The sequence below is a fragment of the Saccopteryx leptura genome, chromosome 3 (assembly GCF_036850995.1).
Source record: "Saccopteryx leptura isolate mSacLep1 chromosome 3, mSacLep1_pri_phased_curated, whole genome shotgun sequence".
NCBI lineage: Eukaryota > Metazoa > Chordata > Mammalia > Chiroptera > Emballonuridae > Saccopteryx > Saccopteryx leptura.
The window spans coordinates 66,485,107-66,511,508 of NC_089505.1; the positions used below are offsets into that span (position 1 = coordinate 66,485,107).

The window sequence follows — 26,402 nt, forward strand, 5'->3', positions numbered from 1 at the left end:
TCTGGAATTTACTCTATATCTTTGGAGGATATCATACCTGTGACCCCAAACATTTTTTATTTTTTTAGGTGAAAGGAGGGGAGATAGGCACACTCCAGCATGCACCTGACTGGGATCCACCTGGCAAGCCCAACGGGGGCTGATGCTTGAGTTCTGAGCTATTTTTAGTGCCTCGGGCTTACGTGCTCAGACCAACCAAGCTATCCTCAGCACCCGGTACCACACTCAAACCAATTGAGCCACTGGCTGTGGGAGGGGAAGAGGGAGAGAGCAGATAGTCGCTTCTCCTATGTGCCCTGACTAGGAATCGAACCCAGGAAGTCCATACACTGGGCCAATGCCTTACACACTGAGCCACTGGCCAGGGCCTCCCCAAATTTTTAAGGCTTCCTCTCCGGACTAGCCCCCATTTCTGCTTCCATCACGGTCCCCTTTATCATGATCTCAATTTTGTTCCCTCATCTGTGTTCCCATCTCTCTCTGCCTCATTTGTGTCCCCATCTTTCTGTGTGCCTGCCCCCTCCCCCTTCTGTGTGTCTCTTCCACCATCTCCTCTCCAGCTAACTTGGGCTGCCGCCCAGCAGCCTCCCTGGCCATCCTCCCTGGCTCCCCCTCTGCGGCTCTGAGCTGGCCCCACCTCCTGCCCCCCCTCAGGCCAGGCGTCTGATCCGCCTGTGGACATAGAGGTCGGTTCCCGGCACAGCACCCCAGGGGCCGAGGACTGACTGCAGCCCCTCGGCACCCACCGGGGAGTCCCCAGTGGAGGGCATGGGGGTGGGCCGCCCCACCAGGTATGTGTTCCACGCAGAGGACCTGGGCACGGGTCCTGAGGCTGAGGGCCATCTTACCTCCTCCCTCCCCCACCCCCGTCCTTGCGTGGGCATCTACCCCAACATTGCCACCCTATTCTGTTCCCCCTCGGAGAGGTCCTGTCTTACCCTCAGTGACAGTCCAGCCCCAGAATGGTCTCCCTTCAAGTTTGTTGCCTCCAACTGTGGCCCCATCAACATTTTCTGCTTTTTTTTCATTCCGTCCCTACCCCCATCTCCAGAGCCTCTTCCTTGCCCCATCTGTCCTCTAATCGTTTCTGCCTTTTTGTTTCCTAAGACATGATCCACTTCTCTTCCCAATTGCTCCTCCTCTGCCTGTCTGTTTCTATACCTTTCTCCTTGGGCCTCTGTCCCCCGAACTGGTCCCCCCAGTGTTTCTCTCCCTCTTGGACCCTGTCCCTGCTGGGTTTCTGCCCACTCCCCCATCTCAATTCTCCTCTCAGCACCCCTCTTCCTGCTCATCTCAGCTTCTGCACCTTGACCTTCCCGGGTCCCTGCCCCTGCACCCCCTCCTGCCCTCCAATCTGCTCCCCCATTGGGAGCTGGGGGATCGGGGAAAACACCCAGGGGGTTGGGGAAGAGTGCAAAAAAAGTGTTTCTTTTGGAAGGGAGGGTGGTTGGGCCCGGGGGCGGAGCTTCTTGGCCTCAGATTAGGCAGTGACTTTGACACGAAGTTAAGGCACCTTAAGCCCCCTGTCTCTATATGGAAACATTAAGCTGCTCTCCCAGGTCAGGGGGAAGATGGGGGGAGGACTTCCGGCTCTGGAGCTTTTCCCTTCTGTTCTGCCTTGGCGGGAGAGGGAGTTGCCCTGAGTCCGGTAGCATCCACCCCTGAGAACTAGGCCACGTTGGATGCAGACAAGGCCCCCTGGAGGTGAAGCCCCCTGCCCCATCTGTTCTGTGAAACGGACACAGTCACGTCCAACTTTCCAGGCTGAGTATGGGACGTGGGGATAGATTTGGGAAGCAGAATCCTGGGTTGGAAAGGCTCAGGACACACCAGCACCCCGCGCCTCACACTGCATGGGTCTGGCCAGGTATCTGAACCTGTTCCCCAACCTGTGAACTGGGGTGATGTGTGCTGAGCAGGCAAGGTGAGCGGAGGGGTCCGGGAGAGTCCAGTGGGTGGGCTGCGGACCTTCAGGGAGCACAGCCCAAGGCCTGGGACAGCAGGTGCTCAGGACTACCTATGATAGGGTCCGTGGTTCATGGCTCAGGCTTTGGCACCCAAGAAGCCCAGGTGGAGTCCAGGGTCAGCCATTCCCCAACTGAGGAACCCGAACCAAGGGATAGGTCAGCGGCTGTTTCCTGTGAAAAGGCAAGTCCCCAGGGCTGTGGTTAGAGACAGGTGAGTGGGTGTAAGGAGGCCCAGCCTGGGACGGGGGCTGGGGCAGTGGGGCAGCCCACCTCTCCCCTCCCGCCCTTTGGGCGGCTTCTGAGAGGGAACTAGGACATTGCAGACACTTCTGGGCAGGAGAAGACTACAAATGTCGAGGTTGGAGTCTGGATCCTGACCTCAGACCTGCCTTCTTCAGCAACTGGACTCAGTTTCCCCTTTTTGGAAAAACCATCTCTAATAGCCAAGAGTAGTTAAGGGTGAAAAATGAGAGTTGGAGTACATCATGGGTGCTGGACACAGCCAGGCCCAGTCCACTGTGACCTGACCTGCAGCTTCGCCTCTGTAATGGGCAAAATCAGCCCCCAGGTGGCAGGGCTGTCGAGTGGTCATGGAGAGCAGGTGCAGAGCTGGAGGCCGGGGGTGGGGGGCAGGAGGACCCACTGGTATTGAACTTATTTATTTTTTTAGCAAGAGAGCAGAGAGAGAGAGACAGAGAGAGAGAGAGAGACAGATAGAGACAGGAAGGGACAGAGATGAGAAGCATCATTTCTTCATTGCGGCACCTAAGTTGTTCAATTATTGCTTTCTCATATGTGCCTTGACCAGGGGCTCCAGCCTGAGCCAGTGACCTTGGGCTCAAGTCAGCAACCTTGGGCTTCAAGCCAGTGACCTTTGGGCTCATTCAATGACCATGGGGTCATATCTATGATCCCACATTCAAGCCAGCAACCCCAAGCTCAAGCTGATGAGCCCATGCTCATCGCATTTGGGATTTCAAACCTGTGTTCTCTGCATCCCAGTCCGACACTCTATCCACTGCACCCCCGCCTGGTCAGGCTGGTATTGAACTTTACACTAACAGCCCTCTCAGATTGAGTGCCCCCAGGCCTGTCAAGGAGCCCACCATGATCCCAGAGCCTGGCACAGGGGCACATAGTACACAGGTACTTGGTAAAATAAACGTTGATGGAAACGACATGCCAAATATGCCACCCCTAGCCCAAACAAGCCCTGGAGGTCCGTCCACCTCAGTGCCAGATGTCACCCTGCAGCTGCTGGAGGGGTATGAGGTTGGCAGAGTCATGCCCAGCCCTTTCCCCCTTTCTCTCCTCTACCCTTTCTAGCTGATGAGATTACCTCCATTTCACAGATGAGGAAACTGAGACTTAGGAAGGAATGGGACTTGCCACCAGTCATACAGCTAGTGAGCTGGGATTCAACCTAGAACTCCTAGAACTGCCTGATCCTTTCTTCATTTCAAGGAAGTGTGTTTTTTTCAGCATTCACTCTTTATTCTTTTAAAGATTTTAATTTTTTAGAGGTGGAGGCAGAGATCAAGAGAGAGAGGGGGGGGGGGAGAAATGGGAAGCATCAACTCAGTTTTTTGCTGTATGTGCCCTGATAGGGCAAGCCCAGGTTTCAAACCGCCAACCTCAGCATGGTCAGGCCAAGGTGGTGGTGTTTTGTTTGTTTACAGAGACAGAGTGAGTGAGTCAGAGAGAGGGATAGAGGGATAGACAGACAGGAATGGAGAGAGATGGGAAGCATCGAGAGAGATGGGAAGCATCAATCATTAGTTTTTCATTGCATGTTGCAACACCTTAGTTGTTCATTGATTGCTTTCTCATATGTGCCTTGACCGCGGGCCTTCAGCAGACCGAGTAACCCCTTGCTCAAGCCAGAGACCTTGGGTCCAAGCTGGTGAGCTTTGTTCAAGCCAGATGAGCCCGCGCTCAAGCTGGCGACCTCGGGGTCTCGAACCTGGGTCCTCTGCATCACAGTCCGACGCTCTATCCACTGCGCCACCGCCTGGTTAGGCAAGGTGGTAGTTATTTATCCCCATCCCATAGATGAATAAACGGAGGCTTCTGAAAAGGAAGTCAGTTGTCCCAGGGCACATAGTGGGCCAGCAACTGAGCCAGGATTGGGCCCTGGATCTATATGACTGGAGGCTCTTCCTGACCTTGATGAAGAAGTCCGATTTCCCCATTCTACAGTTGAGGAAACAGGCTCAGAATGTCTTGCCTGAGGTCTGAGAGTTACTGGGGAGCCTATTTTTGTTGTTGTTTGATTGATTTTTATATTTTATTTATTGATTTTAGAGAGAGGGAAGGGAGGGCAGCAAGAAGTGGAAAGCATTAACTCGTAGTAGTTGCTTCTCATATATGCCTTGACTGGGCAAACCTGGGGATTTGAACCAGCGACCTCAGCATTCCAGGATGATGCTTTATCTACTGCGCCACCACAGGTCAGGCTTTTTTTTTTTTGTAACAGATTCATTGAAATAGAATTCATATGCCACACAACTCACACATTAGAATGTGCAATTCAAAGGTTTTTAGTATATTCACAGAGTAGTGTAATCATTACTGCAATCCACTTTAGAACATCTTTATATCCCAATAAGAAATGCCATATCCCCTGGCTATTACTCCCCAATCCTTCTATCTCCCTAGCCCTAAGCATGACTAGTCTACTTTCTCAATTTATAGATTTGCCCATTCTGGACATTTCATATAAATTAAAGTTAACAGTATGTGGTCTTTTGTGATTGGCTTCTTTCACTTAATATAATGTTTTCAAGGTTTAACCATGTTTCGGTTCTTTGTTTAGTTTCACTACTGAGTAGCATTCCATTGTGTGGAAATACTACCACATTTTATTCATCCATTTATCAGTTGATGACTATTTGGGTGGTTTCCATCTTTCAGCTATTGTGAATAGTGCTTCCATGAACATCTGTGTTTGAGTGCTGTGCAGACACTTGTTTTTCTTGAAAAATACCTAGGAGTGGAATTGCCGAATTAAATGGCACCTGTTGCCTGACCAGGCGGTGGCGCAGTGGATAGAGCGTTGGACTGTGATGCAGAGGACCCAGATTCGAGACCCCGAGGTCGCCAGCTTGAGCGCGGGCTCTTCTGGTTTGAGCAAAAAGCCCACCAGCTTGAACCCAAGGTTGCTGGCTCCAGCAAGGGGTTCCTCGGTTTGCTGAAGGCCCGCGGTCAAGGCACAAATGAGAAAGCAATCAATGAACAATTAAGGTGTTGCAATGCGCAATGAAAAACTAATGATTGATGCTTCTCATCTCTCTCCGTTCCTGTCTGTCCTTGTCTATCCCTCTCTCTGACTCACTCTCTGTCTCTGTAAAAAATAAATAAAAAATTAAAAAAATAAAATAAAATAAATGGCACCTCTGTTTATCCACTTAAGGAACTGCCAGACTCTTGAGGGTGCCAGTTTCCCCACACCCTTGTCAACACTTATTTTCTGAATGTTTTTGAAATTATTATAACCATCCTAAGTAGGTGTGAAATGGTACACCATTGTGGTGTTGTTTGTTGTTGTTTTAGCGAGAGAGAAAGAGACAGACAGACAGGAAGGGAGAGAGATGAGAAGCATCAATTCTTTGTTGTGGCACCTTAGTTGTTCATTGATTGCTTTCTCATATGTGCCCTGACTGGGGGCTCCAGCTGAACCTGTGACCCCTTGCTCAAGCCAGCGACCATAGGGTCATGTTTATGATCCTGTGCTCAAGCCAGCAACCCCACACTCAAGTTGGTGAGTCCAGAGTTTCAAACCTGGGTCCTCAGCATCCTAGGTCAACACTGTATCCTTTGTGCCACTGATCAGGGCCATTTGATTAGCATCTCCGATGGCTAAGGCTATCGATATTTTCATGTGCTTATTGACTATTTGTATGTCTTTTTTTTTTTTTTTAAGCATGCTGGAGTTTTAGCTGCTTCATCATGTCTTTTTTTTTTAAGATTTTATTTATTCATTTTAGAGAAGGGGGGAGAGAAAGGAGGGGGAGGAGCAGGAAACATCAATTCCCATATGTGCCTTGACTGGGCAAGCCCAGGGTTTCGAACCGGCAACTTCAGCGTTCCAGGTCAACGCTTTATCCACTGCGTCACCACAAGTCAGGCTGTATGTCTTTTTTGGAGAAATATTTATTCAAATCCTTTCCTTACTTTTAAATTGGTTGTCTTGCTATTATTGAGTTGTAAGGACTGTATATATATTTTTCTTTTTCTTCTTGACTCTCTCTCTCTCTCTCCATATATATATATATATATATATATATATATATATATATACACACACACACACACACACACACATACATAGACACACATATATATATTTTTTCTTTTTGTGACAGAGAGAGGGACAGATAGGGACAGACAGACAGGAAGGAAGAGAGATGAGAAGCATCAATTATTGGTTGCAGCTCCTTAGTTGTTCAGTGATTGCTTTCTCATATGTGCCTTGACTGGGGGGCTACTGCAGAGTAGCCAGCGACCTTTGGGCTTAAGCTAGCAACCATGGGGTCATGTCTATGATCCCACGCTCAAGCCAGTGACCTCAGGGTTTTGAACTTGGGTCCTCTGAGTCCCAGTCCAACATTCTATCCACTGTGACACCACCTAGTCAGTCATTGACTGACTTTATATATTTTAAATACAAATCCCTTAGATATATGATTTGCAACTATTTTCTCCCATTTGTATGTTCTCGTTTCACCTTGTTACTCTCCTTTGAATCACACACACAAAAAAACTTTGAAGTTCAATTTATCTTTTCTTTTCTCCTTTTGTTGCTTGTGCTTTCTGAGCTTGTTTTCGAACCATAGGGACCTCAGAGCTCCAGCTCATCTCTCATCCTGAACCTGTGCTGAGAGGCAGTGACCACAGAGTGTTACGAGCTTGGGCTCTGCAGCTAGACTAACTAGCACTCAAATCCCAGCGTAGTCAGCTGTGACCTTGGGCAAGTTAAACATTCTGTGCCTCAGTTTCCTTATCTGTGAAACAGGAATAATAATGCCTACAGTACTGTGAGGCTCAAATATGAAAATTCACATAAAGTGCTCACAACGGTGTTTGGCACGGATAAATGTTGGCTCTAATTATTGTGGTGCTTGCCATAGTGTTGTTATCATGGCTCTAGTTTTGTCGCTGCTATTGCTATACGAGTATCTCCTGTCGTCACGAGTATTACTATCATTGTTATTGATGCTTTACTTTTCTGACTTTCAAGGTGAGCATCCTTCCACCCATTTGTCAGACGACGCCACTAAGGTCCAGGGATCATGCCCACCCACTCGTGGCCTCTGATGTATCTGCCCATTTTTTTGTTCCTGCAGGTTTGGGGCGCCCGCCCCCCACTAGGCCAAGTGGAGGGGGTGTCCCCGTCCAATGGGCCTGGCCAGGGCCCTGCGCCGCCTGAGCGGCGCCCGGGAGTCGGAGAACAGCAGGGCAGGTGATGAGGAGGAAGCCGGGCCAGGGTTGTGTCGCAACGGGTGGGCACCAGCACCGTCGCCAGTAGGGCGGCGCCGCGGGCGCTTCGTCAAGAAGGATGGCCACTGCAACGTGCGCTTTGTGAACCTGGGTGGCCAGGGCGCGCGCTACCTGAGCGACCTGTTCACCACGTGCGTAGACGTGCGCTGGCGCTGGATGTGCCTGCTCTTCTCCTGCTCCTTCCTTGCCTCCTGGTTGCTCTTCGGCCTGGCCTTCTGGCTCATCGCCTCGCTGCACGGTGACCTGGCTGCGCTGCCACCTTCCGTGCCCTGCTTCTCCCACGTGGCCAGCTTCCTGGCCGCCTTCCTCTTTGCGCTGGAGACGCAGACATCCATCGGCTACGGCGTGCGCAGCGTCACTGAGGAGTGCCCGGCCGCCGTGGCCGCCGTGGTACTGCAGTGCATCGCCGGCTGCGTGCTTGACGCCTTCGTCGTGGGTGCCGTCATGGCCAAGATGGCCAAGCCCAAGAAGCGCAACGAGACGCTCGTCTTCAGCGAGAACGCCGTCGTGGCGCTGCGCGACCGCCGCCTCTGCCTCATGTGGCGCGTCGGAAACCTGCGCCGCAGCCACCTAGTCGAGGCCCACGTGCGGGCCCAGCTGCTGCAGGTGCGAGGCCACCGCCCTAGAGAGGCGGGGAGGTGCCATTTGCGGGAGTGGAAGCGTGCCCCAGGGAATTGTGGGAGATGTAGGTCTGAGGGCAAGTTATGCGTTAGGCCTGGAGGATGTGTGGACTGCAATTCCCAGCAGTCTCTCAGGCAGGGACCCTCCTGCTCCATCTATGGCCTGAGGTTGAGTACAGGAGCAGTTGTACATGTAAACCCAAGAGAGGAGTCTGTGACCAGCTCTTCCTGGAGTCCTAGGCTTGAGACAGATTTCAGACATAAAGAGGTTCCCGAAGCTTGAGGATGGCTTGAGGTTGGGCCGCCTATGGGATTGTGGGAAATCTAAACCTTGAAGGGACCACACCTGGCCTATAAAGGCTCTGAACTACAGTTCACAGAAGCCTCTGGGGCAGGGAAAGTGCTATGATGAGGTGGTCGGAAGACACATAATTTACAATTTTACAATTGTAATGGTTTTACAATTTCAGTGGCCTATGACTTGAGGCCTGGCTACTGTGGGATTGTGGGAGATGTAGGTCCCAGGAAGGGTGCAGTTCACACCGATGGAGCTGTGGAATACAATTCTCCATGGCCTCCGGGCATGGGCTCCTGCAGCCTTTGTGGGAAACTTTGTTCTGTACCTCATTGGCCCAGTTTCTTCCATCAGCCTCCTGCTTGAAGGGATACAAGGCAGAGTTGGGAAACTATTGAATTTTAGCTTCTCAACAAAACAAAACAAAACCAAAAAAACAAACTCCCATTGGCTCCTGGGGTAGTAGCTTCCTTCTACCCTCTGCAAAAGGTTCTCTAGTGTTTGTAGAATTGGGGTCAAACTGCCTGAACTGGGGCCAGTGGCCCTTGTCCAAGTAGACACTTAACCTTTGGGTGAGGTTAGACTTGGGTGAGAGAGGACAGGGTGGTGGTGGGTACTACAGTTCCCAGCAGTGACTGGGGTCTCCCAGAAACAGACAGGTGAGAGAGAATGGGTTCCAATCTCCACCTCTGTCTCCTGCTTGACTGTGGCACCAGGATTTACGACTTGGGAGGGATATTGTCTATCCCAGAAGTCTGTGGGGTGCTGACATGTCCTGGAAGATGTGTATGGAATCAATGGATAGGTGGGCTGAAACTGCCAGTACCCGGCCTGTGGACTGCATACCCTCATCCTCACTGCACACAAACACATATGTAGAAGGGAATGAAGAGCTTGTAGTTGGGTTGGGGGTGAGGGGTGTGCAGAGAGCCTGGAGGCTAACCCGAAGCAGTGGTGGAACACAGGATGATAAACCTAGACTGTCATCTGTCACTGTCATCCAGGTTTATCTTTCTCTGACCATTTATTGAAAGCCATTTTTCTTTCCTTCAACTGCTGTTTGGATGCATTCTTATTTTCTGTCTTTAACTTTGTTTCTGCCTCATTGATTTCTGTGGCTCTATGCCAATATTACTGGCCTTCTCTTCCTCTCTCCTTTGTCTCTTCCTCGGATTTCTATTCCCAAATCTTCTGAGTCTCTGTCCCTCTCTTTTTATCTCTGGTGTCTATTCCCTCTTTCTCTGGGCCTCCATCCCCCTCTCTCTGGGTTCTTTTCCTCACTCTACCCTTGTCCCTGCTCGTCTCTACTCTCCTCTATGTCTGCATTAATGTTCCTATCTATTGCCATCTCTGTCTCCTTTCATCTTTGTGACCCCTTGTCTTTTGCTGCAGCCTCGTGTGACTCCAGAAGGTGAGTACATACCACTGGATCACCAGGATGTGGACGTGGGCTTTGATGGTGGCACTGATCGCATCTTCCTTGTGTCTCCCATCACCATTGTGCACGAGATTGACTCCTCCAGCCCTCTCTATGAACTAGGACGTGCTGAGCTGGCCCGGGCCGACTTTGAGCTAGTGGTCATTCTTGAGGGCATGGTTGAGGCCACAGCTATGACCACACAGTGTCGTTCTTCCTATCTTCCTGGTGAGCTGCTCTGGGGCCATCGTTTTGAGCCGGTCCTCTTCCAGCGTGGCTCCCAGTATGAAGTCGACTATCGCCACTTCCATCGCACTTATGAGGTCCCAGGGACACCAGTCTGCAGCGCCAAGGAGCTGGATGAACGGGCAGAGCAGGATTCCCAAAGCCCCAAGTCTAGCTTCCCTGGCTCTCTGGCTGCATTTTGTTATGAGAATGAACTTGCTCTAAGTTGCTGCCAGGAAGAAGAGGAAGTCGAAGAAGATGAAGCAGAGGTAGAAGATAAGGCTGCCAGCCCCCGAGTACTCACACCAACCCTGGCACTGACCCTGCCCCCATGATGCCAACTGATGCCCCCCAATTTGCATCCCCTTCCCAGAGGTAGCAAGATGGAGAGATCAGGCCCTCTCCTGGGATGGGGCCAGGTGTTTCCAAGACCAACCGGCCTGCTGGATAAATTATTAGCTGATGAAGTTCTGCCACGCCTAGTGGACCCACCATGGACATACTGAATCTTAATTCCTCTGCATTGTGTGCTCCCTCCTGCGACCATTTTATCAGTCTGATTTCTGAATCTTACCAGTGTTAAGGGATCCAGAATCCTAGACCACCCAAGAGGCAAGGTGGTTCTAGATTCTTCTATATGGCTGACTTGGATTGTTGAGCAGGGTCAGGAATCAATGGTATAGACTACTTCTGGGGGAGGAAGTCATAGGTCTCGAGCAACAACAGAGATCAAGAATTTATAGGTCTGGATTGACCTAAGATTCAAGGGCTGTTGCTCCTCGACTCAGCCAGTTAAGTAGCAATTCAATTTTTCTAGGCCACCTAAGGAGGGAAAATTATGGAGTGCCCCATGTTATGTCTTGACTGACCAAAGACAAAGAATGTTGACTAAAAGTCAAGAAAAGACCTGTGGTTCCAGAAAGCCCATGTTTGGCTATTCTGTGAATCTAGGTTGACCACAGTGACCAGCTCTGGTGAGTCTAGAACAGGTTTGACCTAGATCATAGAACTACTCCAGAAACTAAAGTCATGTTTCTAGAATGCACAAAACAATGGAGAGTCTGTGGGTCTAGAAAGACTAAAGAGAAAGATTGGGAGTTCTTGATATTAGATGATTCTAGACCACTGGCTGCAGAACATCGAAGCAAGGGAATAATCGATGCTTCTAAATGATCCACAGGTTGTTTGGTGTTTTTTTTTTAAGTGCCATTCTAGAATGTCCAAAGGAATCAAGATTCTGTGGCTTTAGAATAATCACAGAGTCAAGGAAGGAGTGGTGATTCTAGGTGACTTCTTTGTGGTTCTGCAATGCCAAAAGGAACCGAGGCTTCAGGGATCCAGAGTTGTCCATTATCAAAATCTAGAAGTTCTAATTGGCTCCTAGAACTTGGCAGTTCTAAAGGTGGACTCAGGACTTGATAGGCAGCAATTCTGGGCTAACCTAGAAGGTGAGGGCCCAGGCAAGATCCTGTGGGTAACAGGGCTAGTTAATGGGCAAGAGAAGGGAGAGGTTCAAGGCTGTTGAGTCTACAATGCTCTGAAGTCCTACACCTAGTGATGTGTGTCTATATCTTAAAGATGTTACACATATGTATATTATATATAATATAAATACAGATATCTATCTACTTTTCCCCCATGATTCTTACAGAAGGGTTAGAAATGGAGTGTGAGCTAATTGAAATGGAGTCTTTTACAAGGATCCAGGAAGCTTTGCTCTGAATCTCAAATCACTCCTCTTTTCTCACCTCAGTTTTCTTGTCTGTAAAAATGAGGCACTGGAACTTGAACTTCTCTAAGGACCTCTCCACCAGGGTGACTCCTCACTTCACTGAGGGTGAAGTGAGGGTGAGGCCCTAGAGATTTTCTAGCTCTCCCTAGTGCTGGAAACTATGGCCTTCCAGCAGCAACTGGGCTGGGATGACCAGCTGTGAATTTGGATGTCTGAATGACAGAGCAGGCAAGATATAATGTGGGCTGTAGCTAAGGGCCAGAATCACCTCCTCCCTGGTCCAGCTTGGGGGGAAAGGGAAGGAGGTAGCACTGAGTGCCAGGAAATGTATGTGTTTAGGGGAGACTTGCCCCCAGATTAAACCACTGGGAGCCCTAGCGGTGTGTCTGTGAGTGTGCTTTGGGGCCTGGCCTCTGATCATGCTTCTATTTACCTAAGAGCCCAGCAGACAGGGAGCCAGTTCCAGATGGAGACAGTGCCAAGGACAACACATTCCCACTGGTGTCCCAGGACTGAGGGTGGGCACTGTCACTGCCCATCAGTCTGCCTAAGTGCTGCACCAACCTACGTTCCCTCTTCTGGCTTCCCCACCTCCCTTTATCCTTCAGAATCCCCACATAATAACCGGATAGGATTAATTAGCTGACTGCTCTCCCAGCTCAGGGTATCTGAGGTAGAGACTGGGGACAATGGAAATAGGGATGGAGAAGAATGTTAAGTGTGAGGTGAAGGGACAGGGAAAGGGTTCTGTTTGGAAGGCGAGAGAGTGAGGTCACGGCTGGCACAGCCTGGGTTTCCCCCGGGGAAGGCAGGGCCTGGGCCACTCATAAAGGTCAGTGAGGAGATTAGGAAGCTCCATGTCTAATCTGTCGGCTTAACCGGGTCCTGGCCCTGAATCTGGCTCCACCTGCCTAGCTCAGGGGCGGCAAATGAGGACAAGGCCCAGAGACCACCGCAGACCCAATTAGGGACCTGCCTATGACAGGGTGCCCAGGTTCCCTATCTAGCCAGAGTACTGCACCCTCTTTTGGCGGCAGGGAATGGGAATGAGAGGCCGGGGTGGGCTAAGGAACTCAAATGTGGGAGGACTCTGAGAGGAGGGAGGAGTTTAAGAATGGCAAGAGTATGAGAGGAGAAGGAAGCCTGAAGTGAGGCGAGTTGGAGAGGAGGGGAAGGACTCCGAGAAGGGGGAAAGGGACAGAGATGGTGGGAGGTTGCTGAGGAAAAGGCAGTTGTCAATAGGGGAAGAATGTTAAAATAAGGGCAGTAGTTTTAGGGAGGGGAGGAGCTTAAGGTAGATAGCGCCAGGAAGGCGGAGCCTGTGCTTTCATTATATTTGGCCTTCCTCTATTGTCCAATTCTCCTTGACAGATGAAAGCATGTCTTTGTTCCATTACTTCTTAACTCTGAAGAGACTAGTGATGGGGTGATGGGAAGGAGTAAGAAAAGGGTCTAGAGCTCAGAGGGGTCAGAACCTGGAGAAAGGAGGCCAAAAGACAAGTGAGCCAAAGCTGCTCCCGGTTGCGTGGCAACCGCTGCCGTCAAAAGGTAGCTTGGTCGCCAGGAGGTGTGGCTCATGGAAACAACCAACAGCTGTGGTCCCGCCCCCTAGCAACGAGACTAACAAAGTACCGCCCCCCAGCAACGTGTAACTAGCCTCGGGATTGAACTAATATCTTATTGCCCATAACCCCTGTACAGGCGCAGTTGTTTTAGCTCCCGCGTAATCCCACCTCCATGCAATTCCTTTTCGAGCCTTCTCATAGGCGGGCAAGCCAGCTAAGTGACTTCTTTTGTTTCGGAGGCGGTGCCCAGCCCCCAGCCCGCACTCCGATTGGCCCCAAAGACCGTCTACCTCTGGCTGGAAACGGCTACGTCTGAGGCCTCCGCGCTTATTGGTCCTGGAGATCGGTCCTTCGGTTTCGGGGGCGGAGTAGACGAGAGGACTCGAAGTGGATTGGACAGTGTCAAAACGAGGGGCGGTCCCTACTGGCGGGGCGGTTAGGAGGTGAAAGGAGAGTCTTTTCAGCGCTGAGGACTGGCGCTGAGGAGGCGGCGGTGGCTCCTGGGGCGTTTGAGCGGGCTCATTCGAGCCCGCGGGCCAACGCGGATCCAGGCCCGACCGGCGGGACCGCCCCGGACTCCCCGCGGGCCTTCCTTGCCGCCATGGAGGACGGTGTCTATGGTAGGTCGGTGAGGGGTGCGGCTGCCTAGGAGCGGATGCAGCCTCTCGTCCCGGAACGTTCCGCCGCGAACGTTTCTTCTGGCACGCGACTTGCGGAGCCGCTCGCACCGGCATCGTCGCTTCTCTTTTGTGGGGCACGGGACGGGCTTCCGGCGGGGCCCAAGAGTGGGGCATTCCAGGCCATTGTTTGGGCCGATCCTGTTTCCGGTGGCGGCGGGAGGAGGCGGGATGGAGCGGTGGAGTCGAGGCTGGGGCGGAACCATTCCTGCTGGAGGGGCCGTGCGAGCCCAGTGCCTGCTGGGAGCAGGGAAGGGGCTTCTGGGGGCGGTGGGGTGAGGGAGAAATCTTGGGTCCTGTGATGCCCCGCCCCCTTCCCCAACTCTTATAAGCTGTCATCAGCTTCCCTGCCATAGTTACTTTTCATAGACCCAGGAGTCCGGGTGCCCAAGCCCCCAGCAACGTCGCCAAAAATGGAAGTAGAAAACCAAGGCCTCAGCCCTTTTCCAAGTAATCAACTAATAATTCAGGCTTCCATCCGTTTCCCCCCAGACCTAAGAGTACAGGCTCCCAGCCTCTTATTCCTCAAACTCAGGAGTCCAGACCCCAGACCCCCTCCTCCCCTGGGACTGAAGAGTTCGGATCCCCAGAACTGAGGAATCCAGGCCCCCAGCCCTTTCTTCCAGCAGACATAGGAGGCCCTGCTCTCATCTTCATCCTCCCCCTAAACCTATAAATCATGCCCCTCGAGTCCTGTAATCCCCCAGATTACAGGAAAACAGGCTCCCAGTCCTCAGAACTGACCTCCAACCCCTGACCCCCAGAGCCCCCCGACTTGACTCCAGAGGAGCGGATGGAACTGGAGAACATACGGCGGCGGAAGCAGGAGCTACTGGTGGAGATCCAGCGCCTGCGGGAGGAGCTCAGTGAAGCCATGAGCGAGGTGGAGGGTCTGGAAGCCAATGAGGGCAGGTGAGGGCAGGGGTGAAGAACTTGGGGTCCTGGGGCCAAAGCAGGGCCAGGGATGCCCAGGCATTGATCCTCCATCCCCCTACTCTCTGCCCCTGCAGTAAGACCTTACAACGGAACCGGAAGATGGCAATGGGCAGGAAGAAGTTCAACATGGACCCCAAAAAGGTGCTTGGGGCCACAGGACTGGGGTCAGCCTGGCAGACATCCCGATAAGGGTTTCTGGCACCTCCAGGTTCCAGAAGTATGATGGTTAATGGCCTGCTTTAGGTGGACGGACTTGGTCCTAATCTCTGGATTTAGATATTGGCTATCCGTTTGTTCTGTGAACATTAACCAAGTGCTCCAGCCACTTGACCGTGGCTTGTGCTGTGTCCTCTGCCTGGGAGATCCTCTTTCCCTTTTTTGCTCATACCTGTACCCACTTCTGGTATCACCTAGAGCAGTGGTCAGCAAACTCATCAGTCAACAGAGCCAAATATCAGCAGTACAATGATTGAAATTTCTTTTGAGAGCCAAATTTTTTAAACTAAACTATGTAAGTAGGTACCTTCCTTATCGAGGTAGCGCCCGCACGTGGTATTTTGTGGAAGAGCCACACTCAAACAGCCAAAGAGCTGCATGTGGCTCACAAGCCGCGGTTTGCCAACCACTGACCTAGAGTTCCAGGAGGGGCTCATGTCTGGTAGGGAACATGGACAGTGACATACACAGAGCTGGGGTGACCAGTGTCATGATAGGGAGGTACAAAGGCTGTGGACCCTCAGGAGGGAGCCTGGTGGAGTCAGGGAGGGCTTCCCTGAGGAGCACATAGTCAGGTCAGGTTTGAAGGAAGAGGTAGAGGAAAGATACTTGTTCATTCAGTCATTCATTTTATACCCATTTCCTCAGTCATCCCCTGGGCCGGCCCCTTTGCTAGGCAATGTTGAGGACGTAAAGAAATGTTTGACCTGTTTGGTCGTCAAGGAGCCCCTGAACATGATTCCCACAATCCAGAGTGAGATAGAACCATAATGGAGGGCCTCAGGCATTGGGAGAACCGGAGCAGGGCGGAGTCCATCCAGCCTGAAGCTTGGCCCTCACAGTTCTTGAAGGAATGCTGTTTACTAGATTTCTTGCTTTAGTCTTCCTGCCCCAACCGATGTAATTTGTTCAGTGAGTCAACAAACATCCACTGAGCTTCTGTTCCTTGCTGGCCCCTGCTCTCTGTTCTGGAATTAACAAGACAAAGGCAAGGGGAAGATTGGGTGCAAGGGCTATGAGGTGAGAGGAATGGTATTTAAAGGTTAGAATCCTGAAAGCGACTACAGGCCCTTCTATGTTATGTTAGAGTTGGGCTTGGGTGCTGAGGTTTCTGGGGAGATGAAGTGGTTTTCTGAGCACATTAGCACTGAGACCCGGTCCCCACCCAATAGGGGATCCAGTTCTTGGTGGAAAACGAGCTTCTGCAGAACACACCCGAGGAGATCGCCCGCTTCCTGTATAAGGGCGAGGGCCTGAACAAGACAGCCATTGGGGACTACCTGGGGGAGAGGTAAGATCCCTGCCCAGCTCCTCCTAGGCCTCTCCCCACCACCCCCAGCTTCCTGCTCCTGCCCTCACACTGCCAGCTCCTCTCCCGAGGAGAGACCCTGATATCAGCTTTCCAAGTGGACTATGACACGATGGACTGACACCATCTGGGGAGTCTGGGGCCATCTGGGGAAACTGAGGACTGCCTGTGAGCATCTTGGGGGCGTGGGGACCTTCTGTGGACATCTGGAAAGTGTGGGGACCATCCGTTTATGACTAGAAACTGGAGAAAATCTGTGAGTGTCGTGGGAATGTGAGAACCCTGTGTGGACAACTGGTATGCATGGGCATCTAGGAAGTGTGAGGATCATAGTGGGTATCTGGGGAGCACAAGGACCCTGCGGAAATCTGGGAGCCTGAGGACCTCTATAGGCTCTAGGGCAGGGGTCCCCAAACTATGGCCCGCATGCAGCATGCGGCCCCCTGAGGCCATTTATCCGGCCCCCACCGCACTTCCAGAAGGGGCACCTCTTTCATTGGTGGTCAGTGAGAGGAGCACATTGACCATCTCATTAGCCAAAAGCAGGACCGTAGTTCCCATTGAAATACTGGTCAGTTTGTTGATTTAAATTTACTTGTTCTTTATTTTAACTATTGTATTTGTTCCCGTTTTGTTTTTTTACTTTAAAATATGTGCAGTGTGCATAGGGATTTGTTCATAGTTTTTTTTATAGTCCGGCCCTCCAATGGTCTGAGGGACAGTGAACTGGCCCCCTGTGTAAAAAGTTTGGGGACCCCTGCTCTAGGATATATGCGAACTATCTGAAAGTCTGGGTTGCAAGAGTCTGGACATCAGGAGTATATGGTGATCATCTGCAGATGTTGCGAATATGAGAAGTGTTTGGACACCTAAGGTGCTAAAGACCTTTGGTGAAGTCTGGAAAACCTGGGGACCAGCTACAAGCGTCGGGGGAGGTGTGTGGAGACCACCTGAACATCTGAGGTGTACAGGACCATCTGGATGTCTGGGTACTTAGGGATTGTGTGGACACCTAGGGTGTGTGGAACTTTTATGGACATCTGAGGTGTGGTATGTGAGGACTGTCAGGATGTGGGCACTGTTCACGTCTTGGAAACTAATGTGGGCATTTGGGGCATGTGGGGGCCCTCTGTGAATCCCTGGGGACCCTCTGGACATCTGGGGTGTATACAGACTGTGGACATCTGGCATTGTGGGGATCGTTTTGTGGACATCTGGGGTATGGAGACTGTTTGTGGATAACTGGAGGAGTTTGGGGAGCCATCTCTGGATACCTGAAGAACTTGTGTATTATCTGAGAGAGTGACAGTAGGCGTGTGTTTGCTGCCGTTTCTCCCAGCTGTGCAAAGGGCCGGCCAGACCAGGGCTCTTGCAACAGATGGTCCTCCAAAAGCATGTTCTGAATATCCCTGCCCTGGTGCCAAGCCTGTGAGGGGGCTGGGCCAACACTTTCACTCGCTACAGAGGCAGGTGGGGCACAAAACTGGATTGCACGGCACGGCCTCCCCATGCTCTGGTCACTCCCAGCTTCCCAGATACCTTTCTGTTTTTGTTGTTTCTATTTTTTTTATTTATTTTTTTTAGAAAGGGAGAGAGAGAGAGGCATCAATTTGTTGTTCCACCCATTTATGCATTCGTTGGTTGATTCTTATATGTGTTGTGACCGGGGATCAAACAGACAACCTTGGTGTGTGGGGATGATGCCCTAACTGAGCTACCTAGCCAGGGCTCCAGACTCCTTTCTGTGAATGACCTTGCCCCTGCTCTTTCAGGGAAGAGCTGAACCTGGCAGTGCTCCATGCCTTCGTGGATCTGCATGAGTTCACCGACCTCAATCTGGTGCAGGCCCTCAGGTGAGAGGGACTGGGTTGGAAGGGCAGGAATGTACATGTCAGGCCTTTCTTTATAAGTGATGGCACCTACTTAAAGCAAAAATTGGGGAATTGATTGCCTCATGTAACACAAAAGTTCACAGCTGTGCCCAGGTGTCAGAAGGTCAGCTTTCTCTGTCTCTTGGTTGTGCCTGCCACGGGGCTGGCACTGCTCTCTGTAGGCCCTCCTCCCACACCATAACAGAAACCTCTCCCAACCTCCAGACCTGTTTAGCAACCCTGGAAGAAAGAGTACTCTTTTTTTAAGTGAGAGGAGGGGAGATAGTGAAAGACTCCCACATGCGCCCTGACCAGGATCCACTCGTCAAAACACCCCCCCCCCCGCTGCCAACAATTGAAACAATGGAGCCACTAGCTGTGAAAAGGGAAGGGAAGAGAGAGAAGGGGGAGAGGGAGGGGAAGAGAAGCAGATGGTCGCTTCTCATGTGTGCTCAGGGCATCAAACCTGGGACGTCAGCCTGACCTGTGGTGGCGCAGTGGATAAAGCGTCGACCTGGAAATGCTGAGGTTGCCGGTTCGAAACCCTGGGCTTGCCTGGTCAAGGCACATATGGGAGTTGATGCTTCCAGCTCCTCCCCTCCTTCTCTCTCTCTGTCTCTCCCTCTCTCTCTCTGTCTCTCCCTCTCCTCTCTAAAATGAATAAATAAAAAATTAAAAAAAAAAAACAAAAAACAAAAAAAACCTGGGACGTCTGCACACTGGGCCGACGTTTTATCCACTGAGCCAGGACCAAAAGAGGACTTAATTTAAATCCACCAAAAGTCTCATAGTGCCCATTGGTCAGACTGGATCTTGTATCCATACTGAAACAGCTGCTGAGACCACAAGGTTTGGCATACTTACCAATTCCTAACAGGGACTGAGCGTGGGAAGGGGATTTTTCCTTCCTGACGGCCACACGCCCCTCTCTAACCCAGGCAGTTTCTGTGGAGCTTCCGCCTCCCTGGGGAGGCCCAGAAGATTGACCGCATGATGGAAGCCTTCGCCCAGCGATACTGCCTGTGTAACCCTGGGGTTTTCCAGTCCACAGGTGGGGCCCGGACTCTGGGGCCTAGGGAGGAGGGGCTAGGGGTCTGAATTCTGGCGCCTGGGTCAGGAGGCCACGGGGGCTCCCATACCCATGTTGTCACCACCCAACTGTGCTGCAGACACGTGCTATGTGCTGTCCTTTGCTGTGATCATGCTGAACACCAGCCTTCACAACCCCAACGTCCGGGACAAGCCGGGCCTGGAGCGCTTTGTGGCTATGAACCGGGGCATCAACGAGGGCGGGGACCTGCCTGAAGAGCTGCTCAGGGTCAGGCCCCCTCTCCCCTCCCACAGTCCCTCAGTCCTGTCCAGCTCAGTGCCGTCCACTGGGCGATGGTCCTTCCACAGACACATTTCTTTTCTGTCTCCCACTCTTCTTTGTTTCTCTTCCCTGTCTCTCATTCTCTTTCAGGGTTCTTGGTCCACCTTGTTCTCCACCTATCTGTCTGTTTCCGTCTTTAAGAATTTAACAGGCCCTTGCAACTGTGTCTGCCTTCTCTCCATCTTTTCTGTCTTTCCTCCTTTTTCTCCTCCCAGGGGCTTCCTCCATTCTTCTGCCTTCTGCTTCTCTCTCCTCCCCAGCCCCCTTCTCTCTCCCTCCCTCCGTGGGCCCACCCACCTATGGTCTCATTGCCTCCCCACCACTAAGTAGCTCCGGGAGGGTCCCAGGCGCTTGGAGTTACCTGACTAGGCTCTTGCCCCTCAGAACCTCTACGACAGCATCCGAAATGAGCCCTTCAAGATCCCAGAGGATGATGGGAATGATCTGACCCACACCTTCTTCAATCCAGACCGGGAGGGCTGGCTTCTTAAGCTGGGTACGTCCCCTCCTGATCTTGCTGGCTGCCTCTGCAGAGGGAAGTTTGTGGGGCTGGGCTCTGGACTCTTCCACACATACCTGCTGTGTGACCTTAGGCAAGTGATTTGACCTCTCTGAACCTATTTGCAAATCTGAATAATGAGGTTCAAAAACAAGATCAGGTCTGTGTGCTGGGTCCAGGCATAGGGTCTGGCATAGAGGGACTCTAAACATTTGTGAGTGAAGAGAAGGGACTTAGGAGCACTGACTACATGCCAGTCTTGGTGCTTATGAAGAGTCCCTCTGTGATGGGATGGGGAGGGGTGGGGTGGCACCAGCAAAGTCATTCAGTCAACAGGGGTCACACAGGTGCCTAATTCTGAGGACTGGAGTGGTTCTCAATCCGGGCTGCACAGCGGAGTCACCTGGGAGTTTTTAAAGCCCATTGGTGATGGTTGGCCCGGCTATGGAGTCAGGATCTCTGAGACAGGAAAGCCATCAGTCCTCTTGAAAGCTCCCCAGGTGGTCCGGATGGAGAGCCAAGGCTGAGAGCACTGGCTGCGAGCTGTGCCCGGTAATGGTAGGTGCCACGGGAGTGTTAGCTGAGGCTTTTTAACGGAGAAGTCATGAATGGCTGCTCTGGGCCACAGAGACTCTGATGAAGAGTTACAGTTCAGTGTGGACAGTGGAGACAGCCAGGGCAGTCAGAGGACCCAAAGGAAGCTTTCAGCGCATGGCCAAGACAGAACTTTGCTCCTGGGGTCTTGTCCCCTCCCACAGTGTGGACTTGTGCTCTTGAGCCAAGGTTCCTCCCGCACCAGAAGCAGGACCCTGCCAGTGTGCAGAGGATCCTGGTGCTGTAAAACTTCCAAATCACTTCTTCCAAGGAACCTGTGGGGATGGACTGATACCTGTGCGGGATTTAGGCTCCCCTGGGCCAGCAGTGCCTCACAATGGGAGTGTTGGAGGGAGAGGCAACTTCACCAGGAACAAATTCCTCTCCAAACCACTCCCATCAGCAGGAATCCTTTCCACTGCCCAGATGAGGAAGTTGATGCTTGGTCACCATGTAACAGCCACAGGGCAGAGGTGGCTTTGGGCCCAGATCTCAGACCTAGCACATCTCTTTGCATTGTGGCCATTAGAAAAAGGTGCCTTAAAACACTGAAACACAGTAAAGGGAGTCTGGTGGTGGTTATATTCACTTCCGTGGTTAACAAACGCCATACTGTTACTATATAATCCTTCTGGCGTCACAAGGAACACGGATAGTACACAAGTAACCACAAGAATCTTGAAGCAGGAAGGTGGCCTGAGAGGGCAAGAGGTTGTCCTAAGGTCACACAGCTTGTTTGTACTGGAGCTGACAGAGCCCCCACACCTGCCTGGGGCCAAGGACTGGGGTTCCATCTTTTCCCTTGGGCTGACCCCCAGGGGAGAGACATGGTCATTGCAGTAACGGACAGGCCCTCCTGGCCTGGGGCATGTCCCGTGGGGTGGGTGGGAGCCAGGCACTAATGAAGGAGGTGCTCCCCGCTGCCTCAGTGGGGCTCAGGACACTGCCTGCCCGGGAGGGAGAGGGCCTGACTGATTCTCCCTCATGTGGATGTAACTGGTTTTCTTCCCTCTCTCTCCCTCCCTCCCACCCTCTCTGTGTGTTTCTCTTTGCTGTTTCTGTCTCTCTGTCCTAACCCCTGCGCTTCCTGCCCTCGCCCACCCTATTTCTGTCGCCTGCGGCTCTTGGGGGCACCCCATTCTTCTGCCTTCCCTTCTCGCCTGGTCCTGCCTGCTTTCTCGCTGTCTGCCCCAGGAGGTAGGTACACCGCCGTCCTAGCTCCCAACACTACGTGGAGAGGGGGCTGGGGGCTCAGACTTCTGGGCCCTGGGCTGACAGACAGACTTAGAAAGTGTAAAGCCTCACACTGCGGGTGGACTGGTTCCTGGGGCCCAAACATGCTTGGACCTGCTCGTCTGTCTCTTTCCACACCTTGCTTTGTCCTGGGCCCGACTGCTCCGCCTTCCGGCTTGCTCTGCCTTGCCTGGCACCCCCCTCCCAGAGGCCCTTTCCCCGTGTTGAGCCCGGGCCCCCTCCCACCCCTTCCCTTTCAGGGGGCCGGGTGAAGACGTGGAAGCGGCGCTGGTTTATCCTCACAGACAACTGTCTCTACTATTTTGAGTACACAACGGTAAGGATGGAGCCAGGCGCGCCCTGGGTCCTGGGAGGAGGGCCTGGGGGAGAACTCCTGGGCTGGGGGAGCTGATCGGGAAGTCCAAGTCCTGTCTGATTTGCTCTTTTCAGGACAAGGAGCCCCGAGGAATTATCCCCCTGGAGAATCTGAGCATCCGAGAGGTGGACGACCCCCGGAAACCGGTAAGTCCCTCTTTGTACCCCTTCCTGCCACAGTGGGCGCTCCTCTGGCCCTCAGGTCAGCTCTTACCCACATCCCTCTTTGTTGTCTCCCCAGAACTGCTTTGAGCTTTATATCCCCAACAACAAGGGGCAGCTCATCAAAGCCTGCAAAACGGAGGCAGATGGCCGAGTGGTTGAGGGGAACCACATGGTATACCGGATCTCGGCCCCCACACAGGAGGAGAAGGATGAGTGGATCAAGTCCATCCAGTGAGCCTGGGCTCTAGGGACCTTGGGGAGGGAAGAGGTTGGGGACCCAGAATCCCTTGACCCTCACCCTGGACTCCTCCCCTTCTGCAGGGCAGCCGTGAGTGTGGACCCCTTCTATGAGATGCTGGCAGCCAGGAAGAAGCGGATTTCTGTCAAGAAGAAGCAGGAGCAGCCCTGACCCCTGTCCCTAACCCCATTATTTATTACTAAGCTGCCCCGCCTGGGTGGCCGGACCCCTGGGACCTGGGGCTGTGGATCCTGGTTCCCCATTTGGAAAATTCACCATCTCTCTCATTATTTGTAATTAACACCCTGTTGGTAATCTTATTAATTATCGAACCGCTTATGGCCTTCTGACCCCCTCATTTCTTGGAGTTGACAGAGGTGACGTTCTTGGCGGAGACAGCCAGTCAGACCCATCCATGACAATGACCAGGGCCAAGAGCACTGGTCTCTGTTGGGAGCTGTCAGTGCGCAAGGGGAGGGTGCTATCCAAGCCTGTAGCCCCCTGGGGGCCTCTCCAGGGTAGCTCAGTTCTGGTTGCACCCCAAGCCTACAAGGGTGGCGTAAAGGGAGGCTGTTAATGTGATCGGAGTTAGTGTTGCTTTAGAATTGCACTAAGAGCGCAGGTATTCCTGGACAAGGTCTAGCAGCCAACCCAGGCGTCATCTGACATCCCCAAGCCGGGCAGATGCTGGCCCCTGGCTTTGCCCCCATGGGGCTTTTGGTCTTGGACGGGTGGCAAATAATAACTGATGGACTTGTAAGCTGGGCCAATGCTTTGAGGGAAAATCAACTGGAAGGGCTATGATGTGGCCCTATTCTGGGAGGGTCGGGGGAGGATGAATCCGTAGAAAAGGCACAGCTGGTGGGAGGCCTTGCTCACACGTCTCCCTGGGGCTCCAAGGTTGCTGGTGGCGGAAGTAGGCTGAGTTGAGGGGTTGGGGCCGTGAAGGCAGGAATGCAAGTAGATGGACCGGTTTCTCAACTGGGCATCAACCTTGCAAGGACATTTTACACCAAGCAGGGATAGTGTTGAGAACCTGCATTTCTATAACATTTTGTTTCCTGGGGAATCCTCTGAAGTGTAAGGACCACCTTTGAGAGCGCCCCTGAGCTCCATGTCCAGGCCTGTCTACCTTTGCCCTCCAGCTTGATGGTATCCCACAGAGCAAAGAGGTGGGTTGGCAAATTGGGAGACCCCACGTCACTCTTCTGATGCCCAGATCTGCAGTTAAGGAGACAAGAAACCACAACTCTGGCTGGGAGGGAAGCTTAGCCCCTGGGCTTGCTGGAATGCAGTTCTGCCCACACAGATGCTGGAAGTTGAACCCCTAATTGTTTAGTGCTCCCGGTGGAGTGGGGAGCTCCCAGAATCTTGGGCGTTAATTTAGGCCCCTCCCTTGGTCACGGGTATCCTTTGGCTGCAGGGCTCTTAAATGCAATAACACTACTGCATTTGAAGGTGGCATCCCCTGTAGTGTAAGACTGACTACAGGCAAGCTGTGAGGCACTGGGCGCTGATGTGGAACCATTCCCGAGGTCTCCTGGGAATTGTAGTTTTTTCAAGAAAATGCTGTCTTATTTACCTCAGCATGGTCCCCAAACTTTGTGCAGGTTGGGAAAAGCGGCCCTGAGTGCTTCAATCTCCAGGGGCTGATGGAAAATGGAGTTCCCGACTCCTCCCAGAGATTCCATGGAAATAAAGTCATCAACCCAAGAAGGTTCTGGTAAATGAGATACTTGGGTAAATAAAGGGTCCCATTACTATCTCACCTGATCCTGCATTCCTCCATGGAATGAATCCATAAGTACTGAATGCCTACTAGCAGGGAAGTAGCTGGCTCAATGGGGATGCCCTGGACAAGCATTCCAGGTAAAGGGAACAGCATGTGCAGAAGCAAGAAAGGCATGGTGTGTTGGAGTAACTGATACCAGACCAGTGTGCCTATGGTGGTGATGGTGGGGAGAGTGATAGAAAATGAAATGGACACTTGGGCCTGATCATTCTAGGCTAGGACTTTGAATGTATTCCTAGCTGATGGAAGCCATTCAAGTGTGTGAAGCAAGAGAGTGATGTATTTAGATGGAGGTCGTTAGAGGGACCCCAGATTGCTGTAGGAGAAAAATTTGGTGATGAACCCAGTTGGTAGTAGGGAGGTAAGTTAGGAGCTGTGCAGTCATCCAGGGGTTCATGTGGCTGTAGAAGTGGAGGAAAGTGGCCTCATGTGTCATTTCAAAAGAGGAGCCAGGCGCTGGCCAGTTGGCTCAGTGGTAGAGCGTCAGCTGGCATGTGGATGTCCTGGGTTTGATTCCCAGTAAGGGCACACAGGAGAAGCAATCATCTGCTTCTCTCCCCATAGCCTTTTCTCCTCTCCCTCTCCCATAGCCATGGCTTGACTGGCTCAAGCAAGTTGGCCTCAGGTGCTGAGGATGGCTACATGGCCTCCGCCTCAGGCACTAAAAAATGGCTCTGCTTGCAACAGAGCAATGGCCACACATGGGCAGAACATCATTCCCTAGTGGGCTTGCTGGGTGGATCCCAATCTGGGCATATGCCTCCCTTCCTCTCACTAAAATAAAATAAAATTTTTTATTTTAAATAAAAAAACTTTTTTTAAATTAAAAAAAAGAGCCAGTAGGACTTGCTGAGGACTGGGTTAACTCTAGGATTCTGGCTTGAGTAGCAATGCCATTTACTGAGATATAATCAAAGAGGGAGTGTGTGTGTGTGTGTGTGTGTGTGTGTGCGCGCGCGCGCCACATGGGATCCATCGTTCTGTTTTAGACAACAGCTGGCTTGTTGGTGGAACACTCCAGTGAAACTCAAATCACCCGAAAATTGTCCTTTAGCTCCCCCCCCCCCAAAATCTATCTTCTCTTTAAGAACTAAGAATTCTAACTTCCAGCTCCATTCTCTTCCAGGACCCCAAACTCCCAACCTCCTTGTTAAGGTATCCTCCAAAATCCATATGTTAAAGGCCTGGACCCCAGAATGTGACCTTATTTGAAAATAGGATCATTACAGAGAAAATTAGTTAAGATGAGGTCATTACTATGGGCCCTAATCCAATATGACTAGTGGCCTTATACAGAGGAATTTTGGACATGGAGACACATATACATGGGAGAGTGCTGTGTAAAAATAAAGGCAGAGAGCAGGGTAGCGCATCTACACACCAAGGAACCCCGAAGATTGCCAGCAGAACACCAGAAGCTAGGACAGAAGCAGAAGGATCCTCCCCTCACAGCCCTCAGGAGGAACCCGGCCTGCAGGCAGCTTGATCTTGGACTTCTATCCTCCAGAACTGTGTCAATAAATGTCTGTGGTATAAGCCACCCAATTGGTGGTGCTTTGTTAGAATAGCCCTAGCGAACTAATGCACCCCTCCTCCCTCAGACTCAGGAGTCCGGCCCTCAGGCCCTGCCTGGCTCGGTTCCATGCAGCCCCCACCCTGGGCAGGTGGGTCCCAGGACCAGGTCAGACACCACCAGGTCTACAGGCAGCGGCAGCAGTGGGAGGGGGCAGCAACCTAATCCTCTCTGTCCCTTTCGCTGCCTCCCTAGACTCAAATGTGAGCCCAGTGCTCTCATCATCTCAAGC

At 52.1% G+C, this 26,402-nt stretch overlaps 2 protein-coding genes across 3 annotated transcripts; both read left to right on the plus strand.

Annotated features, from left to right (window-relative positions):
- The first annotated feature begins 680 nt into the window (after window positions 1-680).
- Window positions 681-12,132, plus strand: KCNJ14 (potassium inwardly rectifying channel subfamily J member 14). Of its 2 annotated transcripts, none has more exons than XM_066373901.1 (3): window positions 681-791; window positions 7,313-8,072; window positions 9,774-12,132. In XM_066373901.1, the coding sequence occupies exons 2-3, from the start codon at window positions 7,365-7,367 to the stop codon at window positions 10,356-10,358; spliced, it is 1,293 nt and encodes a 430-aa protein (XP_066229998.1). In that variant the 5' UTR covers window positions 681-791; window positions 7,313-7,364; the 3' UTR covers window positions 10,359-12,132. The 2 variants fall into 2 exon arrangements, with proteins under 2 accessions (XP_066229998.1, XP_066229999.1); XM_066373902.1 differs by lacking the exon at window positions 681-791 and adding an exon at window positions 1,613-1,704.
- Window positions 12,133-13,717: 1,585 nt separating this feature from the next.
- On the plus strand, window positions 13,718-23,392 carry CYTH2 (cytohesin 2). The gene is made up of 12 exons (XM_066373903.1): window positions 13,718-13,940; window positions 14,762-14,909; window positions 15,008-15,074; window positions 16,322-16,440; window positions 18,231-18,311; window positions 19,268-19,380; window positions 19,499-19,647; window positions 20,086-20,197; window positions 22,288-22,364; window positions 22,478-22,549; window positions 22,644-22,798; window positions 22,889-23,392. Exons 1-12 carry the CDS (start codon window positions 13,922-13,924, stop codon window positions 22,974-22,976), a joined length of 1,200 nt encoding a protein of 399 aa, XP_066230000.1. The 5' UTR covers window positions 13,718-13,921; the 3' UTR covers window positions 22,977-23,392.
- The last annotated feature ends 3,010 nt before the right edge of the window (window positions 23,393-26,402 follow it).

Excerpts from the sequence above, each read along its gene's own strand:
- KCNJ14 (XM_066373901.1), top strand. The coding sequence starts at position 7,365 with ATGGGCCTGGCCAGGGCCCTGCGCCGCCTGAGCGGCGCCCGGGAGTCG. Across the intron at positions 8,073-9,773 it reads TGCGGGCCCAGCTGCTGCAG|CCTCGTGTGACTCCAGAAGG; the intron begins GTGCGAGGCCAC and ends CTTTTGCTGCAG.
- CYTH2 (XM_066373903.1), top strand. Across the intron at positions 19,648-20,085 it reads TGCCTGAAGAGCTGCTCAGG|AACCTCTACGACAGCATCCG; the intron begins GTCAGGCCCCCT and ends CTTGCCCCTCAG. Across the intron at positions 22,799-22,888 it reads GAGTGGATCAAGTCCATCCA|GGCAGCCGTGAGTGTGGACC; the intron begins GTGAGCCTGGGC and ends CCCCTTCTGCAG.